Source organism: Rasamsonia byssochlamydoides (genome assembly GCF_041956645.1).
Source record: "Rasamsonia byssochlamydoides strain NRRL 3658 unplaced genomic scaffold VTN77scaffold_91, whole genome shotgun sequence".
Taxonomy (NCBI): Eukaryota; Fungi; Ascomycota; class Eurotiomycetes; order Eurotiales; family Trichocomaceae; genus Rasamsonia; species Rasamsonia byssochlamydoides.
Window position 1 is genome coordinate 53,445 of NW_027192474.1, and position 19,968 is coordinate 73,412.

General features: G+C 51.5%; 7 protein-coding genes across 7 annotated transcripts; 4 read left to right on the top strand and 3 right to left on the bottom strand.

Annotated features, from left to right (window-relative positions):
• Window positions 1-549: 549 nt before the first annotated feature.
• On the top strand, window positions 550-2,180 carry VTN77DRAFT_9660 (uncharacterized protein; the record flags this gene model as incomplete). Its single annotated transcript, XM_069426291.1, has 3 exons — window positions 550-667; window positions 727-1,040; window positions 1,101-2,180. 3 exons carry the CDS (start codon window positions 550-552, stop codon window positions 2,178-2,180), a joined length of 1,512 nt encoding a protein of 503 aa, XP_069273774.1.
• A 416-nt stretch (window positions 2,181-2,596) lies between these two features.
• VTN77DRAFT_9661 (uncharacterized protein) lies at window positions 2,597-3,646 on the bottom strand (the record flags this gene model as incomplete). The annotated part of the gene is made up of 1 exon (XM_069426292.1): window positions 2,597-3,646. One exon carries the CDS (start codon window positions 3,644-3,646, stop codon window positions 2,597-2,599), a length of 1,050 nt encoding a protein of 349 aa, XP_069273775.1.
• A 1,393-nt stretch (window positions 3,647-5,039) lies between these two features.
• On the top strand, window positions 5,040-7,072 carry VTN77DRAFT_9662 (uncharacterized protein; the record flags this gene model as incomplete). The annotated part of the gene is made up of 5 exons (XM_069426293.1): window positions 5,040-5,242; window positions 5,326-6,143; window positions 6,209-6,281; window positions 6,350-6,578; window positions 6,635-7,072. The coding sequence occupies 5 exons, from the start codon at window positions 5,040-5,042 to the stop codon at window positions 7,070-7,072; spliced, it is 1,761 nt and encodes a 586-aa protein (XP_069273776.1).
• A 2,202-nt stretch (window positions 7,073-9,274) lies between these two features.
• VTN77DRAFT_9663 (uncharacterized protein) lies at window positions 9,275-10,327 on the bottom strand (the record flags this gene model as incomplete). Its single annotated transcript, XM_069426294.1, has 1 exon — window positions 9,275-10,327. The coding sequence occupies one exon, from the start codon at window positions 10,325-10,327 to the stop codon at window positions 9,275-9,277; it is 1,053 nt and encodes a 350-aa protein (XP_069273777.1).
• A 663-nt stretch (window positions 10,328-10,990) lies between these two features.
• On the top strand, window positions 10,991-11,716 carry VTN77DRAFT_9664 (uncharacterized protein; the record flags this gene model as incomplete). Its single annotated transcript, XM_069426295.1, has 3 exons — window positions 10,991-11,105; window positions 11,191-11,362; window positions 11,479-11,716. 3 exons carry the CDS (start codon window positions 10,991-10,993, stop codon window positions 11,714-11,716), a joined length of 525 nt encoding a protein of 174 aa, XP_069273778.1.
• An 809-nt stretch (window positions 11,717-12,525) lies between these two features.
• VTN77DRAFT_9665 (uncharacterized protein) lies at window positions 12,526-13,427 on the bottom strand (the record flags this gene model as incomplete). Its single annotated transcript, XM_069426296.1, has 6 exons — window positions 12,526-12,561; window positions 12,616-12,994; window positions 13,048-13,131; window positions 13,199-13,225; window positions 13,282-13,337; window positions 13,407-13,427. The coding sequence occupies 6 exons, from the start codon at window positions 13,425-13,427 to the stop codon at window positions 12,526-12,528; spliced, it is 603 nt and encodes a 200-aa protein (XP_069273779.1).
• A 515-nt stretch (window positions 13,428-13,942) lies between these two features.
• Window positions 13,943-19,930, top strand: VTN77DRAFT_9666 (uncharacterized protein; the record flags this gene model as incomplete). The annotated part of the gene is made up of 1 exon (XM_069426297.1): window positions 13,943-19,930. The coding sequence occupies one exon, from the start codon at window positions 13,943-13,945 to the stop codon at window positions 19,928-19,930; it is 5,988 nt and encodes a 1,995-aa protein (XP_069273780.1).
• Window positions 19,931-19,968: the final 38 nt, after the last annotated feature.

Sequence of the window (19,968 nt, forward strand, 5' to 3'; positions counted from 1 at the left end):
ATCAGATGGGTTATTAAGAAAGAATTGACGGGCATTAGGCTGGCTACTTGATCTCAGACAGTCAAACTGGTCATCAACGCATGTGGCTCTCTTGTATTTAATATGACGGTACATCTACTTACTAGTCGTAGACTCGGAGTCTGTTCAAGCTTATCTACAACTGCCGGCAGATCTGAGAGCTCCAAGAATCATCATCATCAATCGGCCGAGAGGAACCTCCCCGAGGCTCCCCGCAGCCAACTGGAGCCGGAAGCTCTCATTTCAGCGCCCTCCCATTCGCCAGAAGCCCTGGCTTCTCCACGCCCGCCAACCGTATCTCCCGCATTGCTTTACCCCGAAGCCGATCCGCTGAGTACGGAGTATAGAAGGACAGCTCTGCTGACCATTTAATGGCCTTTCCCCCGGAGGAAAATTCAATTTCAGCGCTGAAGAAAAAGGAGAGGTGTTTTGTTTCTTATTCCTCTATTTCATTGTGGACAATTGTCCAGCAGTACCCCCCTCTGTCTATAACTATAACTACTTTTTCTGTCCTCTCTTGGATTCAACACCATGCCTCACAAGCAGCCTGCCAAGCTCACCGGCGCTGAGGTCGCCAAGCACAATTCCAAGGACTCGTGCTGGGTCATTGTCCACGGAAAGGCCTACGACGTGACGGAATTCTTGCCAGGTAGGAGGATTGCTGCCGCTGCATGATCGAAGAACAGCAGATAACAGCCTGACTTCTAGAACACCCCGGCGGCCAGAAAATCATCCTCAAGTACGCCGGCAAAGATGCCACGGCGGAATTCGACCCCATCCACCCTCCAGATACGCTCGACAAGTATCTGCACCCGTCGAAGCACCTCGGCGAAGTCGACATGGCGACCGTCGAGCAGGAGGAGAAGGTGCAGGATCCGGCCGAGATTGAGCGCCAGGAACGCCTCAAGCGCATGCCGCCGCTGTCCCAATGCTACAACCTGCTCGACTTTGAGGCTGTGGCGCGCTATGTCATGAAGCCGACGGCCTGGGCGTATTACTCGAGTGGCGCAGATGATGAAATTGTAGGAATCTACACGAGAAAACGAAACCATTGTGATTCATGAATCGTGCTGACTTTGCAGACCATGCGAGAAAACCACTCCGCCTTCCACAAGATCTGGTTCCGACCGCGGATCCTCGTCGACGTCGAAAAGGTCGACTTCTCCACCACCATGCTGGGCTCCAAGGTCTCGATCCCGTTCTACGTGACGGCCACCGCCCTGGGCAAACTGGGCCACCCGGAGGGCGAAGTCGTGCTGACCAAGGCCGCGCACAAACACAATGTTATCCAGATGATCCCGACGCTGGCGTCGTGCTCGTTTGACGAGATCGTCGACGCGCGTCAGGGCGACCAGGTGCAGTGGCTGCAGCTGTACGTCAACCGGGACCGCGAGATCACGAAACGCATCGTCCAGCACGCCGAGAGGCGCGGGTGCAAGGGGCTCTTCATCACGGTGGATGCACCGCAGCTGGGTCGGCGGGAGAAGGACATGCGCTCCAAGTTCTCGGACAAGGCGGCGAACGTGCAGGAGTCCGGGGGCGATAAAGTCGACCGGTCGCAGGGCGCCGCTCGCGCTATTTCGTCCTTCATCGACCCCAGCCTCTCGTGGAAGGACATCCCGTGGTTCCAGTCCATCACCAAGATGCCCATCGTCCTGAAGGGCGTGCAGTGCGTCGAGGACGTGCTCCGCGCCGTCGAGGCCGGCGTCCAGGGCGTCGTCCTGTCGAACCACGGCGGGAGGCAACTCGACTTCGCGCGCTCCGGCATCGAGGTGCTGGCGGAGGTGATGCCCGTGCTGCGCGAACGCGGCTGGGAGAACAAGCTGGAGATCTACATCGACGGCGGCATCCGGCGGGCCACCGACATCATCAAAGCGCTCTGTCTGGGCGCGAGGGGCGTGGGCATCGGCCGGCCGTTCCTGTACGCCATGTCGTCGTACGGCCTGGAGGGCGTCGACCGCGCCATGCAGCTGCTCAAGGACGAGATGGAGATGAACATGCGTCTGATCGGGGCGGCGAAGATTGAAGATCTCAACCCGAGCATGCTCGACTTGCGCGGGTTGCTGTCGGGCCACCATGCGGTTGTCCCGCAGGACACGCTGGGCGTGAATGTGTACGACCCGTTGCAGTCGCCGAGGTTTAGCGAGAAGGCGAAGCTGTAGAAGGAGCAGTCTCGTCTTGGATTTATCGATATCTCTGCATCCGATATACTATTGTATACCCGTTGATAGACCGGGAGTCTGTACCTGCATAATGAATGTCGCTTTCATGTTCTATCTGTTTGTCTGTCTGCATGTACGTACATAGATATATGTGTCAGAAATCCATCTATCTGCATGTTTATCCTGGATAAATACTAGATTCTTAGATAAATGCTTTGTTAAGAGATATCATAATTGGTTATTATCAATGTCGTCATGATCGTAAGACATAAGCTAGCTGTAACAGTTCTCCACTCCCCTTCATCTCTTCTCTCTATTTCCTTTGTATATATGTCCAGAACAAACCACCTGGCCAGGAAATGATTTTTTTTTCTCCCCCTTGTCACTGGAAGAAAGAAATTGCCACCAGGTCGACCCTACAAAACAAACACCTGCGGCGGATTCCCTAACCGCCCTGAATTCTGATACATGCACGCAGCATTCACCATCCACCCGCATCCCCGATTCTCGCCGCCCCAGACCCGCGACCAGATCACACCCACAACCCCGTAGACCACCACCTTGGCGGCGTCGATCCAGCTGCGGATGCTGAACGCATCGTAGATGAATCCCAGACGAGTCTGTCGGTTCCGCGCGCACAGTCGCTCCCACGCCCGCTGCGCTTCGTCCCAGAAGACCGGCTCGGACCCGTACCCGAAATGCACATGCCCAAAGACGTGGAGGATGGGTCGGACACGCCACACTTCCGCCAGGAGATACGGGCAGCCGATGCTGAAGCTCGGGCCCAGATCGCGATGCCCCTTCGGCGGCGTGTGCGTGACCAGGATGTCCGTCTCCAGCGGGATCGTCCCCGTCCAGGCGTCGTACTGGGGCGGGTAGGTGAAGGCGTGTTCGGGGCCGAAGGGTATGGTGGCAGGGATATGAGGGGCGCCGTAGACGGTGAGCGTGCGGGTGCGTTGGTCTGGCGACGTCCCTGGGAAGGACAGCGTCACGGACGAGTGCTGCAGGTAGTGGATGTTCTCGCCCCAGTCGATGCGGTGGCTATCCGGGTCATCGATCGACCTGATCGACGCCGTCGACGCGGACACTGCCGACAGGGACTTGTCGCGATCCTCGTCCCGCCGCGACCGCACGTCGAAGTAGCTGTCATGATTCCCCGCGATCACCACCTTGTACGCATGCGGCAGCGTCTTGAGCCAGTCGACGGCCGCCTGGATCTCGCGCACGCTGCCGTCGTTGCACAGATCGCCGGCATGGATGAGCAGGTCGCCGTCCGGCACGTCGGGCCATTCCTGCGTGTGCGTGTCCGAGATGCACACCACGCGGATGGGCCGGCCCTGTGGTGGAGGGAGGTGAGGAGGCCCGCGCAGCCGCAGCAGGAGGATATGGATCGGGTGGAGGAAGAAGGTGAGCGGCGAGGCGAGCAGCCGGTCTAGCAGGGGGCGTTCCTGGAAAGGGGACGGCATGGTCGTTTCTTTTCAGTCTTTTCAGGCCATGGGTGTGGTTCGCTGTTTGTCGAAGCTATCTTAGATCCGGATTGCCTGCCTGATTTGGTGGATGGTCAGAGCTTTAGATTAGATGTGATTGATGCGGGGAGAAGAAGATAAGGAGTTGCAACTTACCGAGGCGATCGCAAGGCACGGAATATGGTGTATGGAGTACCCGTTTACCGTGTTGTCTGCAGAGGCAGCTATAGGAAAAAGACGGCGAGTCTTGCTGCGGCAGATGAACGGTTGAGCGGTGTGCTGGCTGTTCCTCCATCGCGGTGGTTGGAAGATGCCCGAAGATGCCCATCTGGGGGCGATGAGGGGAGCAGCTAGTCTGCCTAGGCTTGCTCCATTATTCAATGATTATTGACGTTTCTGTATCTCATCACTATTGTATTTTCCTTGAACTGAACTACTATTAGGATTAATAAACCAGTTGATATGAAATTCTGGAGTATCTATAATTTAAACGAGTTTTGGCTGTTCTATTCCAGTAAGCAACTCGGTAGTAAGCGTGGCGTAATACGGAGGACAATCATAATCTCCACTACTTAACCGCCAACTGCCCCGTCAGGATGATCGTCACATCGTTCAGTAGCTAAGTAGGAACTACGGAGTACTGATCCCAGAGGTAATAGTGTGGAATCGGTAGTTACCACATCAGAACCAGCGAAGAACAATGAGATTTCGTTGGGATAGAAGCAATCAAACGGTATATTATATTATTATATTATTTAATATAATATAAGTTACCAGGTATATTATTAAGTTCTCTGGCTAATGCCGACTCTCGTCATCATCACTGCGGCGGGCAACCTTGGGACAATTGCATCCTTCTTCGTCATTCCCTGACCTCCGGCATCTCCGCCTGTTTCCTTCTGGCTCTTGGCATGTACTCGTAAATGTAGTGGTGCTTTTTCAGATTTCGATCTATTATTATTTTATTTGACAGATATTATTACTGTTACTGACTACGTCTTCCGCATTGGGCTTCGCTTTGCTGGACTTTGCTGGACGCGGCCATTCCGCGCCGATCAGCCTCCAATCACGGTGGCCATAGCCCGCCCACGTTGAGTGTTTAAACAGAACAACAGAGGCCAGACTTGCTCAGCTTCGACTTGGACGCCCGACGTCTCACCTCCTCCCCCATCCAGGGCTCACTCTGTACCTGTCTGATTGCTGTGAGTGCAACGCCCTGTTGTCTCCTGTCTTGATTGCCTGGCTTCTCTATTTTCCCTCTCATCGCGCGCATCAACGGGTGCTAATTGAACCCCTCCAAAGCTTGCCGTCCGCACACCGCGAATCATCCCATCCTCTCCTGCAGTCCTCCTAACTGACCGGACTGCTGACTGCTGCAGCCTGCGGGCTCATGATGAATGGGGGCGATATCAGAGAGATCAAGAAGGCTGTGATTAACAAGGGAAAACAGATGGCTAGCGTCGCCTCCGCCGCCGCCAACGGCAACGGCGGCAAGAAGAGGAGGAAGGGCACCGATCTCAAGCCCATTGTCACCAACGACTCGCCGTCGCTGCCGACGACAGCAGACGACAGCACGGGGAGCACTTCCGGTCAGGGGTATGCCGGCTGTCTCTTGTTCTTTTCCCTCTGGATAACAAGCCTGAATTACGGCTGACAATGTTTTCATTCTTCATGTCTAGCGTTCCTCTCGCATCTCCTCTCCCTCACCAGAAAGCCCCCTACGGCATCCCCCTCTCCCGTTCAGAGTCATCCTCGTCCGGTGACGAGCCCGAGACGACTGCCGATGAAGAGGATTCCGAGGACTACTGCAAGGGCGGTTACCACCCCGTCCACGTCGGCGAGACCTACAACAACGGCCGCTACGTCGTCGTGCGCAAGCTCGGCTGGGGCCATTTCTCGACCGTCTGGCTGTCGCGCGATACGACCACCGGCAAGCATGTTGCTCTGAAGGTCGTGCGATCGGCCGCCCACTACACGGAAACCGCCATCGACGAGATTAAGCTGCTCAACAAGATCGTCCAGGCCAATCCCAACCATCCCGGCCGCAAGCATGTCGTCAGTCTGCTGGATTCGTTTGAGCACAAGGGGCCCAACGGCGTCCACGTGTGTATGGTGTTCGAGGTCTTGGGTGAGAATCTGCTGGGTCTGATCAAGCGCTGGAACCACCGCGGCATTCCGATGCCGTTGGTCAAGCAGATCACCAAGCAGGTGTTGCTCGGATTGGACTACCTGCATCGGGAATGCGGCATCATCCACACCGACCTGAAGCCCGAGAACGTCCTGATCGAGGTTGGCGACGTGGAGCAGATCGTCAAGACGTATGTGAAGGAAGAACCGAACAAGGAGAAAGAGGACAACCGCAACGGTCGGCGACGGAGGAGGACTCTGATCACTGGCAGCCAGCCGTTGCCCAGCCCTCTCAACGCCAGCTTTGGCCACCTGGACTCGCACAAGCAGAGCAACTCTAGCAGTCTCAACCAGATGGTCAACGAGGCTGGTAAGTTTGTTTTTTTTTCTTTCTGTTTTTATGGGAGTCGACAGGCTGACTGTATAATTCTAAAGCGGGGCAGTCGAAAGATACGCTGGGCAAGGACACTCTGGAGGATGAGAAACAGAAACAGCGGGAGAAGACGACGTGGGTGCCCTTGTTGCCGATGCCATTTCTTTTTTTTATTGCCGTCGAAAAGAAACTGACAGTATTAGTGATCTACTGGAAAGAGAAGTCTCCGGTATCTCCTTAGACAAAAACTCCGAAGCATCGACGGAAGCCCATGGCGATATTATATCGGTGAAAATCGCCGACCTGGGCAACGCCTGCTGGGTCGGCCATCACTTCACCAACGACATTCAGACCCGACAGTACCGGTCGCCCGAGGTGATCCTGGGCGCAAAATGGGGTGCCAGCACGGACGTCTGGAGTATGGCTTGCATGGTATGTTGTGTATCTGCAATATCAGCGACTTCGTCAGCAATTCTGATTTGGGCTAGATTTTCGAACTCATCACGGGTGACTATCTCTTTGACCCGCAATCCGGTACCAAATACGGCAAGGACGACGACCACATCGCCCAGATTATCGAATTGCTCGGCTCGTTCCCGAAATCGCTCTGCGTTTCCGGGAAATGGTCGCAGGAGATCTTCAACCGCAAGGGCGAACTGCGCAACATCCACCGTCTGCGGCATTGGGCGCTGCCGGACGTCCTGCGAGAGAAGTATCACTTCTCGGCGGAGGAAAGCAAACGGATCAGCGATTTTCTCCTGCCGATGTTGGAACTCCTTCCGGAGAACCGTGCCAATGCGGGTGGCATGGCCGGACACGAGTTTTTGAAGGGCACGCCGGGTATGGACGGCGTGAATCTGGGCATTCCACCGGGTACGCGTGGAGAGGGTATTGAGGGGTGGGCGTCGGAAGTCAAGCGGAGGTAGACGTGTTGACAGACATAGGAGGATGAAATATCACGCAGGGATGATATGATCTGTCGGATACTTACTGTCCGAAGTCGAGGTACCTGACGAGAACCCCTAGATAAAAGATAAGAATTATTTATGTAACGAAATGAATTTGGTCGGGTTGGCTGGGTTTTTATCATCATCGTCATCATATGATCATCATATCATGTGTTTGGATTGGATGGAAATTATATTGGAGCATTTTGTCTGTGAAGTGAAGCAAAGCAAACGGAGTGCCAACCCTCGTTTCTTTACCAATTTTCATGTTCTTTTTTTTTTCCCATTCATTGCTCGTTTTTGCTTGTTGTGTTGGTCTCGATTCGATGAAATGAAATGAAGTGAACTAAAATAAAATAGAGTGTTCTTTTGTTCTGTTCTATTCTGTTCTAGCGGGCTGAATGAACTGATCAATCCTATCCTATCCTATCTGATTCTATCTCACATCATCATATTCATCATATTACCTAGGTACGTACATTACCTACCTACCTATTATTTTTTTCCCCGGTTTTCTGTTGTCTGTCATCATCAGCAGCAGCAGCAGCAGCAGTAGAATCCGGTCCTTTTTTTTTCTTGCAAATGCTGTGTTGTGTTGTGTTGTGTTCTGTGTCTTCTTGCCTTGCCTATGATTTGTTTGATGTTTATGACTCGTGTCATTATCTATCGTCGGTGGGGGAAAAAAGAAAACAAAAAGAAAACATACAGCTACAGCAGTTGCCAGTAGGGCAGGAAAAAATGAGGAAAAAAAAGTGAAGAAAATGAAGATTTCAGAAGGAAGGAAGGAAGGAAGGATGAATGAATGAATGAATGAATGAATATTGAATCAGAATATTGAATGACTGTTGTTGTTGGTGATATGTTGATTACCTAGTAGAGTAGAGATGAAGTTGAAGGTGACTGATCAAGTTGAGTTGATGTGAGATGTACTGTATGTACATATGCAATGTATATATATGCATACGTTCGCTCCTTTCTTCGGTCATCAAATCAGAAAGAATACCGAATGACTGAGATGTCTGAGTTGTATAGTAACGATGAAGTTGAAATTAGACAGGGATACTATGTACTACTAGTTTTTGTCTAAGCTGGCTGATTATTAATTATTATATATCAAGTAATCAATATGCAATATTCGATTATTCCAAGATAGTGTATATTGGTATATATATTCTGGGGTATCAATAATGATGATTTAGGGGAAAAAATTCAGAAAAATTAGGAAGAATATCGAAATGATTAAGATGCTGAGTAGAAGATATATAGTTGGTGTTGACTAAGTTAATATGAGATGGAATGTGTATTGCATGCGCCTGTGCATATGTTCAAGAGGGATGGGATGCTGCATGCTAGTTTTGTCCGAGCTGTCTATTATATCAATGATCAATTGATATACAAGTGGATTATTCTAATATAGTATATATTAGGGTATTAATGATGATTTAGGAAAAATTCAGAAAAAAAAAATTGAACATTGAATATCGGATAACTTCTATTCTTGGGGAGATGCCGATCAGTAGAGCAGAGATGAAGTCGAAGTTGGCTGTCTTAATGTGAGATGCGAATATGCAATATACATATGCATATGTTGGTCTTCGATCACTATGCTATATGCTGGTTAAAATCAGAAAATTTGAATATATTGAATGAATGACTGAGGTGCTGAGAGTAGTAAATGTGAAGTCGAAGTTGACTGAGTTAATGTGAGACGCAAATATGTATATGCATATATTCAAGAGAGATGCTACATGCTAGTTTTTATCGAAGCTGGCTGATTCTAATATATCAATTGATCGATATATATACAACGCGGATTATTCTTCTGGGCTGGCCCTTTCGTACAGTGTATAGTGTTCTAGAGTATCAACGATGATTCAGATTCCTTGATGCAAATTGAATAAACAAAGTATTACCCCCCGCCCCCCCTCTTCTTTTGGGTCATTAAATTTGATATTCATTACAGAAGAAATGCCTCTTATTCATCCATTTGCCATGCATACTCTAGCGCCCCCATCCTCTGAATGACCGATATATATACAATGTGGATTATCTCGATGGCTGGCCCTTCAATACAATACAGTGTATAGTGTATATTCTGGGGTATCAATGATCTATTTGGACTGACTGCTTCAAAATCGAACGAAATATTACTCCCTTTTGGGTCATTCATTAGAAATGCTCTTATTCATCCATCTGCCATGCATACTCCAACGCCCCCATCCTCTCCTTCCGCTGTCGGGCCTGGAACCACTCCTTTTCGAACCCGTTTGACCGGTCCACGCCATCCCATCGATGTCCCGGTCTGATTCCGTAGCGATTCGGAGGGAACGCGCCCTGGTAGAGCGGCCGGCCCGTCGCGCTGACTGTTGCTTTCTTTGATGGCAAGAATTGTGCCGCCGGATCGTTCCATCGCTCGCGCGCTTTCAGCTCCTCGTTCAGTTCTGCGTCGTCCGCCGTCCGGGTCAGTGGCATCGAGCGTGCCTCGCGCAGCTCCTGTCTGCGCGCCTCTCGCTCGCGTCGCTGCACATCGCCCATCAGAGCTTCCCGCGCTCTTTCTTCCTTTTCGCGCTGCTCCTCTGCCGCTCGTCGCGCTTCTGCCCTTTTCATGGCCACATTGATGATGCGTCCTGACGCATCACGGTAGATCGTCTCTGCTGCTCCGTCTTTGGCAGCAGCCTTCTTGTACGCTGCTGCCTCGGCCTTGCGCCGTTTCTCCTGCGCTGCGATCATCGCTGCTGTCTGTTCAGCTGTTTGTAGACCGGCGCGTGCGCCTGATTCCATGCGTGGCACGTCGTTGGCGTCATCCTCTGCGAGAATATCTCCGCCTTCGACAGTCGGTGCATCCTCCGCCGCGTTCGCGTCCCATCTTGCTGCATTCTCCGCCGCCGCAGACGCGATGATCGCATCGGCCTCTGCTTGTCCAGCTGCTGCTGCTCCCGAGGCAGCTCCTGCTCCGGCAGAAACAACCTTCCAGTTAGACTTCTTCTTCTTGCGGAACTCGGCGCTTGTTCGCGACGTGTCGACAACATAGGGGGAATTCTCGTCATCTTCATTGTTTAGGTCATCGACCGACATGCGGAGGGAAGGAGGGTCGTCGTCTGCGATAATGAGCCCGGGGCCGTCTGCGTCTGCATGCTTCGTTTTCTTTCGTTTCTTCTTGGGTCGTTCATGTTCGGGCGGTGGATCTGCTGTTAGGTAGTTTTTTGCGAGGTAGTCTGCGAGGGAGGACGACATTTTTTTCTTTCTTTATTTTTTTCTTTTTCCCCCTTTTGTGTTTGTTTTGGTTGAGGGGTTTAAGTTGGTGAAAAGGCTTGAGAAATGTAAAAATAGAGCTCGTTGGAGCTGGGCTGGAGCTTGATAGCGATACTACGGAGACGCCAGTAGGGCGGATGATATCGGAATAACGTTGTTGCGGGGCAGCACCGCGGGTGGAAGCGATCTATCTATATCGGCGATGTCAAGGCAGCCAATAGCAAGAAATGGCTATGAAGTAAGAGTTTAACGATTTACAGTTTCTACCTATTGATCTTTATGCTTGGCACATACGGTACATAAGCGTGAATCTTTCGTATATAGCACCTTTTGCAAACTGAACCATATATAAAACCTAACAACCTAATATATAGTTCTCCCGTGATCTACTGCAATGCTAGGCCCATTCAGACAATCCAAGGCTAAGAACCCGTGAACTCTGATTAATAACTGTTTCGATTTTATCTCCAGAAATGAATGAACAGAACAATCCTGTTTCATGCTCTACAACCTTGACAACGGCCAGATCCTCAATCCAGGCCAACGCATAAGCGACAAACACTTCATACTACATACATACAAACAAACAACCCCTAAGAAAAACCATCCCCTCCCATCCTCGTATCAATCTATGCCATAGTCATCATGACACGCACCGACGAAGCAGAATGGTGGTTCAACGCCGTCTACGAGGCCGTACAGCAGATTCCGCGTGGGAAGGTGACGACTTACGGGCATATTGCGCGGTTGTTGGGGTATCGTACGTTCCTCCTCATAAGTACCTAGGACTAGTTTTCATGGCTATCACGATAGCTAATTGAATGAATTTGATTGTTTGATTCCAGCCCGACGAGCGCGTCAAGTAGGCGTCTGTTTGAAGTATCTTCCCTCCAACAACAACGCCAACACGAACGCGAGCAACCCTGCAGGTGCAGGCGAAGAAGTATACCACCATTTCCACACCGACAACGTCCCCTGGCAGCGAGTGATCAATTCCAAGGGGATGATATCTCATCGGTAATGACCCCCCAGAATCTTAACAATCATACCATTTTCGCTGTGACTGTGATTGTGATTGTCGTAGAGTACAACAGCTGATTGCAATATCTATATATCTTCTTGTGTGTACACAGCGGACCAGGCAGCGCCGCTCACCAAGCTGCTGCGTTGCGGGAAGAAGGCGTGCACGTCGACGAGGATAGTATGGGGGAGTATTTTGTTGATTTTGCGCGCTATGGATGGTTTCCTGAGAGGTTGCCTGGTGAAGAGGAAGAGTTGAGTAGTGATGGTGATGGTGAGGAGGATGAGAATTGGGATCGAAATGGGGAGGACAGGAGAAGGCAGGAGGAGAGGAGGAGGAGGGGGAGGTAAATGATACGGGATTGGAATGTAGGCGATATAGGTATATAGGTAGGCATGGCTCATTTAATGTTATGCGTCAGCTCCACCAAAAGAGAAAGGCATATGAGAAAGATGCTGTCTCACCAAGGCGGCGACGCGGTGTCCAGTACCAGCAGCGTAAACAGCTACTACCAGAAACACTGGCAGATAAACAAACAGGGAGAAAAGAAAAAGAAAAAGAAAAAGAAAAGAAAAGCGACGACCCCACGAGTCGAACCCCAAACCTCCCTCGGGGTTATATGTCACTATACGTGTCTGTCAGCTACTCACATAGGGCCTATGGTCTAGCAGTTAGAACGGGTGCGTTGTTCTGCCTACTATGGTACCTAGTAGGTATGTCTCCCCGGGCCCTAGGAAATTTCGTCCCTGGCTCATGCTGAGGAAGGCTGGCTTATATAAGGGTCTGGTCAAACTGCGACGGAGACAATGGGAGGCGCCCATATTCCAGTCCTTATCTTTTTTTTTCCTTCATCTTTCTTTTCTTTTTCGATTCTTTTTCAAATTGATATGAAACGAAATGTCTGTCTCTGGAAGAAGGAAAACGCACGTATATATTCATCATATTGCTCAACAATATACGTGTGACTGTAAGAAAACGCAAAAACAGGCTGTTTGATCTCGACGCGACATAATTGAATACTAACACGAGGAAAACATGTCTTTATACGTAAATCGTGGATATGAAGCAGTGGACAGAAAATGATCTAGCGATGATAAACTTCGACCGAAACAAAGAGCAAGCAAATAACGATGGACAAAAACGCATCCAAATTCCCATCTTACATGATGATACAACACGAATTCTGCTTCTTGGCCTGTTGAATGGTTAGAACAACAAGTAAAACCGGCATTTCCATGCTGCTACATACCTGAGTGTAGAACATCTTGCTCTGCGCACTGAGACCGTCGCTCTTTGCTACCAAGCTGTCAATCTTCTCTCCTCGCTCCAACACGCTTTCTATCGTCTTGTGTAGCACAATCTTGGTCTCGTCCAGTTCCCTCTGGATTTTCATGATACTGTCCGCCTGACTCGGGTCCTGGTACTTGACGATGTATTCTTTCAGCTGGGGCAAGGGGCAGCAGCCGTCGCGGAGGTTGGGATCCGAAAAGGCTGTGCGTGGGTATTTGGCCAGGAACTCGTCAACGATCTTCGAGAGCAGCTGATGTGCCACGAGTGCTGGGTAATCTGCATCGGTTATGATGACGCCTGCCACCCCCTCCGAACGTCCGTAGACATGGAAGTGGTATCTTCCTAACCGTTAGACCACTGTCTTGCCTTAAACCCGCTGGGTGAGACTGACGATTTTTCTTCGACGTTTTGCCTCTGGCCCGGAGCGCATCGCTCCGCTACTGTCTTACAGAACAGCATCATGAACTCATTGTAGCTGTAGAGCGCAACCGGTCAGCCTTGATATCTTCATAGCACGCAGTATGCATCCACTTAGCGCGAACTTCTCCCGTGTAAATCTAGAGAATGAGCTTTCTAAATGTTAGTTTTTATTTCTCACGAAACATAGCAGCCTTCTTCGTCGTACCTCAGGTCCCTCTCCCCCGCTAGTTCCACCGCAGGCTTGGTGTCATTCCGCAACACCTGCATATGATCATATCAATGTCAGTTCTTGCACGAAAACAGAGCGTTCTCTGGGAAAGTGAAACGCACTCCCATATAGAAGACCTTCATGATGGCGGTGTGAGCACGTCTGGAGTGGAATATAAGATAGTAACTCGCTAGTAACTCGCAAAATGGTCGTATCTGCAGAGTCTCCTATGTGCCGCTCCACTTCAGAGAATGTCTCCTGACCGTGGAATATGTTGAATATCAATTATGCCGGCGCCTGAGCTGTGTGGATGTCGGGGATTTGTTGACTGACGTCTTCCGCTCACTCCAGACAGCAACAGCCACCTATCTCCCGCAGCGCTTCCCCTCCGCACCGCGCGCTAGACTCGGCTAGATTTAAGGTTGCGTTGCACTAGTCCGTTTATGGCTAGACCCACTGCTTGTGTCATGAGATGAGGAAGCCCTGAGTTAATGCCCTAATACCCGGATTGGTCAGCATCTCACCCCGCGAAATCTGCAGATCGCAGCTGGTCTGCCAATTCCAATCTCCAGCCAGTCCAGTCACTTCGAGAGACTGCCACCCATTTTTACTTGATTCCGAATACTTATTATAAAAAGCAAAACGGGAAAGATCCAAAATGGCTAACGTCGCTTCCATGCAGTCTCAGTGGATGCAGCAGCTGGCGGCGATGAGGGAAGCTATCGCAGAACTGAAGCTTCCCGACGGGCCCAGCTATGGCTCTGATTTGGATTTGGATCTCGACGAAGACTACTCGTCTCCGGGGACGGTGGATGATATCTGGGATGTGATCAGCTCCGATGAAGAAAGCCTCGACGACCTGGACGATATTAACGGCGTTCCTCTTCCTCCAACTGGTGGCTACGACTACGCTTGGCTGGAGAAAAAGTGCCAGTCGCTGGCAGCTCAGAGGGCAGGATTGGACCATGGGGAGTTGCTACAGCAGATCACGGCAATTCTGGCAGCAGACAGTGGCGACGATGAACTGCAGATGTCGTTGGCAGAGATTGTCGGATTCGATGACCTCGACTTCGTTATCGAGCTGATCGCTCATAGAGCGGAGATCCTGGCTTCCAGAACAACAAGAACCGAAGCGCAAACGAACGGATTGATGAAGGGGCGGTTGCAGACCCGAGCTGAGCGTGAGCAGGCCCTCCGCCAGCAGGACTACGAGCATAAACATGCACCTCTAGCGGCAGCACAGAATCGGGATGAGCCCAAATACCCCCATGTATACAAACTGCACGACGCGCGAAACACTCTGTCATTAGGAGGCAAGAAGTACGGTCTTCCTGTTGGCAGTACGCAGATCGAAGAGCAGAGGTACACTGAAATAACCGTTCCAGCCTCAAAAGGAGTATCACCGGTCGGACCGAATCAGAAACTGGTCCAGATTTCATCCTTAGATGGGCTATGCAGAGGCACCTTTAAAGGCTACAAGACACTTAACCGGATGCAAAGCTTGCTTTATGATGTTGCCTATAAAACGAGCGAAAATATGCTCATCTGCGCTCCGACTGGAGCTGGTAAGACAGATGCAGCGATGCTGACCATTCTCAACACTATCGGCAAGCACGTCACGCCGAATCCTCAGGAAGATCCTGATGCTACCGAATTTACTGTCCAGGTCGACGACTTCAAAATCGTCTACGTTGCTCCTATGAAGGCTCTGGCCGCTGAAGTGACAGAAAAGTTGGGGAAACGACTGGCATGGCTCGGAATCCAGGTCCGTGAATTGACTGGCGATATGCAGTTGACAAAACGAGAGATCGTGGAGACCCAGATTATCGTCACGACCCCTGAGAAATGGGACGTTGTCACGAGAAAGAGTACAGGCGACACGGAGCTCGTCCAGAAAGTACGTCTTCTCATTATCGATGAGGTTCATATGCTTCACGACGAACGTGGTGCAGTTATCGAGTCTCTCGTTGCCAGGACAGAGCGCCAGGTCGAAAGCACGCAGTCACTGATTAGAATCATCGGCCTGTCAGCTACGCTTCCGAACTATGTAGATGTCGCTGATTTCCTCAAAGTGAACAGAATGGCGGGTCTCTTCTTCTTTGACTCATCATTCCGTCCCGTGCCACTAGAGCAGCATTTTGTTGGTGTCAAGGGGAAGCCCGGATCCAAGCAGTCGCGCGAAAATCTTGACATCGTTGCATTCGAAAAAGTGCGAGAAATGCTCGAGCAAGGCCATCAAGTCATGGTCTTTGTTCACTCGCGAAAGGATACTGTCCTGACGGCTCGCACTCTCCGACAGATGGCCGTAGAAAATCAGTGCGAGGAGCTTTTCATGGCACAGGATCACCCCGCATATTCTCAGGCTCTTAGAGACCTCAAGAATGCCCGCGCGCGGGAGTTGCGAGATCTTTTTACTGCTGGGTTTGGCACTCACCACGCTGGCATGACCAGATCGGACCGCAATCTCATGGAACGTATGTTTTCTGAAGGGCTAATCAAGGTGCTCTGCTGCACAGCGACACTGGCGTGGGGTGTCAACCTCCCCGCTGCCGCTGTCATCATCAAAGGGACCCAGCTGTACAGCCCGCAGGAGGGTAAATTTGTTGATCTTGGGATCCTCGACGTTCTTCAGATCTTTGGTCGTGCTGGTCGTCCGCAATTTCAGGATACCGGCATTGGCTTCATCTGCACTACGCATGACAAGCTCCATCACTATCTCTCTGCTGTGACAGCGCAGCAACCGATTGAATCTCGATTCTCCAGTAAGCTCGTTGATAATCTGAACGCGGAGATTTCCCTTGGTACAGTCACTTCGGTGGCGGAAGCGGTTCAATGGCTTGGATATTCCTACCTCTTTGTACGGATGAAACGCGAGCCACGGAACTACGGTATTGAGTGGGCGGAGATCCGTGACGATCCGATGCTGGTCCAGAGACGTCGCAAGTTGATCATTGACGCTGCTCGAGTTCTCCAAAAGAGCCAGATGATCATCTTCAATGAGAGGACCGAAGAACTGCGTGCGAAAGATGTCGGACGAATTGCAAGCCAGTTCTATGTCTTGCAGACCAGTATCGAGATTTTCAACGAGATGATGCGTCCGCGAGCCAGCGAAGCAGATGTGCTCCGGATGATCAGCATGAGTGGCGAGTTTGACAACATCCAAGCTCGAGAAAATGAATCAAAGGAGCTAGATCGACTGCGGGACGAAGCGGTGGAGACCGAGGTCGAGGGAGGCAACGACTCACCTCATGCGAAGACCAATATCCTGCTCCAGGCGTACATATCCCGTGCAAAGCTGGAGGATTTCGCCCTCGTATCCGATATGGGATATGTCGCTCAGAATTCCGCACGAATCTGCCGGGCCCTCTTTATGATTGCCCTTAACCGCCGCTGGGGATACCAATGCCAGGTGCTGCTGTCCATGTGCAAGTCAATCGAAAAGCAGATTTGGCCCTTTCAACATCCTTTCCACCAGTTTGACCTGCCTCAACCGATTCTCCGAAATCTGGATGAAAAGTTGCCCACTTCGTCCATCGAGTCGATGAGAGATATGGAGCCGGCTGAGATTGGACAGCTGGTCCACAATCACCGGATGGGCAACACCTTGTCCAAGCTGCTTGACAACTTCCCGACTTTAAGCGTCGAGGCCGAGATTGCTCCCTTGAACAGGGATGTCCTCCGTATCCGCTTGACCCTCTATCCTGAATTCACATGGAATGACAGGCATCATGGAGCGTCCGAGGCCTATTGGATTTGGGTCGAAAACTCCGATACTTCGGAGATTTACCATCATGAATACTTCATTTTAACCAGGAAGAAGCTTCATGATAACCATGAGCTCAACTTCACCATTCCGCTGTCTGATCCCTTGCCCAGTCAGATCTACGTCCGTGCTGTATCCGACCGGTGGTTGGGCGCAGAGACGGTCACTCCAGTTTCGTTTCAGCATCTCATCCGTCCAGATACGGAGAGCGTGTACACGGATCTCCTGGACTTACAGCCTCTCCCGATCTCGGCTCTGAAGAATCCCATTCTGGAGGAGATCTATGGACAGCGTTTCCAGTATTTCAACCCCATGCAGACGCAGATCTTCCATACCCTGTACCATACGTCGGCCAACGTGCTGCTGGGATCTCCTACCGGAAGTGGCAAGACCGTTGCGGCCGAGTTGGCGATGTGGTGGGCTTTCCGAGAGAAGCCCGGTTCCAAAGTGGTGTACATTGCTCCAATGAAGGCTCTAGTCCGGGAGCGAGTTCAAGACTGGCAAAAACGGCTGACAGGACCTATGGGTCTGAAGCTTGTCGAATTGACCGGTGACAACACGCCAGACACAAGGACCATCAGAGATGCCGATATCATTATCACCACTCCGGAAAAATGGGACGGTATTTCTCGAAGCTGGCAGACAAGAAGTTACGTTCGACAGGTCAGCCTGGTCATTATCGACGAGATCCATCTTCTGGGTGGTGATCGTGGTCCTATTCTCGAGATTATCGTGTCTCGTATGAACTATATCGCCTCACAGTCCAAAGGCTCAGTCCGACTGATGGGCATGTCGACTGCCTGCGCCAATGCCACGGACCTTGCAAACTGGCTCGGTGTGAAAGAAGGCCTGTATAATTTCCGACACTCCGTCCGTCCCGTTCCCCTGGAGATCTACATTGACGGCTTCCCTGAACAACGTGGATTCTGTCCGCTGATGCAATCGATGAATCGACCGACTTTCCTGGCCATCAAGAACCACTCTCCCGACAAGCCAGTCATTGTCTTCGTGGCATCGCGGAGACAGACCCGTCTGACCGCCAAGGATCTGATCAACTATTGTGGAATGGAGGACAACCCTCGACGTTTCGTGCGCATGTCTGAAGAAGACCTCCAGCTCAACCTGGCTCGAGTCAAGGACGATGCCCTGCGAGAGGCTCTCAGCTTTGGCATCGGATTGCATCACGCGGGTTTGGTCGAGTCTGACCGACAGCTGGCCGAAGAGCTGTTTGCAAATAACAAGATCCAGATCCTCGTAGCAACTAGTACACTCGCTTGGGGTGTCAACCTTCCCGCACATCTGGTCGTGGTCAAGGGCACTCAGTACTTTGATGCCAAGATCGAGGGCTACAAGGACATGGACCTGACCGATGTGTTGCAGATGTTGGGTCGTGCCGGCCGTCCTCAGTTCGACTCGTCAGGTATCGCGCGCATCTTCACACAGGATTCTAAAAAGGCGTTCTATAAGCACTTCCTCCACACCGGGTTTCCCGTCGAATCGACCCTGCATAAAGTTCTTGACAACCACTTGGGCGCAGAAGTGTCTGCAGGCACTATCGTGACGAAGCAAGATGCATTGGATTACCTAACGTGGACGTTCTTCTTCCGACGACTCCACAAGAACCCCTCGTATTACGGTCTTGAAATCCCGGCCGATGAACAAAACACCATGGCTGCGCAGCAGAAGGCATCGGATTTCATGATTGACTTAGTTGACAAGTCATTGGAGGAGTTGGCAAAGTCTTCCTGCGTCATCGTCGACTCCGCTACAGGCGACATTGACCCGACTCCATTCGGCAAAATCATGAGTTATTACTATCTCTCTCACAAGACCATTCGATACCTCATGTCCCATGCGAAGAGGGAGCCGACCTTCCAGGACGTTCTGAGCTGGATGTGCTCCGCCACTGAATTCGACGAGTTACCGGTCCGCCACAATGAAGATCTCATCAATGGCGAGTTGGCCCGCAATCTCCCGCTGTCGGTAGAGTCGATGGGATCGCTCCCTCTGTGGGATCCCCACGTCAAGGCTTTCCTCCTCCTGCAGGCTTACATGTCGCGAGTGGACCTGCCCATTTCGGACTATGTCGGTGACCAGATCTCCGTCCTGGACCAAGGGATCCGTATCATCCAAGCGTCGATCGACGTCCTTGCGGAATTGGGCTATCTGCCCGCCTGCCGGATGATGATGTGTCTGCTGCAGTGCATCAAGTGCGCACGATGGCCTGAAGACCACCCGCTGTCAATCTTACCGGGAATCGAACCGGAAAACGTCCAGCCTGACCTTCTGCCCGAGTCTCTTACGGCGCTGGTCTCTCTTCCAGCGTCATCGGTAGCTTCCGTGACTCAGAAGCTTCGACTTCCCCCGGCGACATCAGCGCAATTCACCAAAGCTGTATCGACTCTGCCACGGCTGTCTATCGCGCTCACTGAAGTGTCCGCGCGGGGTATGACAGTGACACTCACGCGACAGAACCCTCCGACATCCCCAGAGTACAAAGTCTACACTCCTCGCTTCCCCAAGCCGCAGACGGAAGGTTTCTTCCTGATCGTCTCTGCCGCAACAGCTAACGGTGCAGACGGGGACATTCTTGCCCTGAAGCGCGTCTCCTGGCCACCTGCCGTCGACGCGAACCGCAGCACAGCAAAGAAGCAGACGTCTACGTCCACGAAAGCGACGGTCAAATTTCCAGAGAATGTGTCCATCAGCGGCGTCGATATCAGCAAAAGGAAAATCAACGTGAAGGTCGTGAGTGACGCGTACATCGGGATGGAGTGGACCATTTCGGGGGTCAATCTGCCTCTGCCGGCGCCGGAGGGCGCGAAGACAGAGACGACGGTTGAAGTGCCTTCTCAGCCCGAGAAGCCGTCTGGTGGCGTATAAATATGTACTGTACATACATCTCTGCAACATGAATGAAA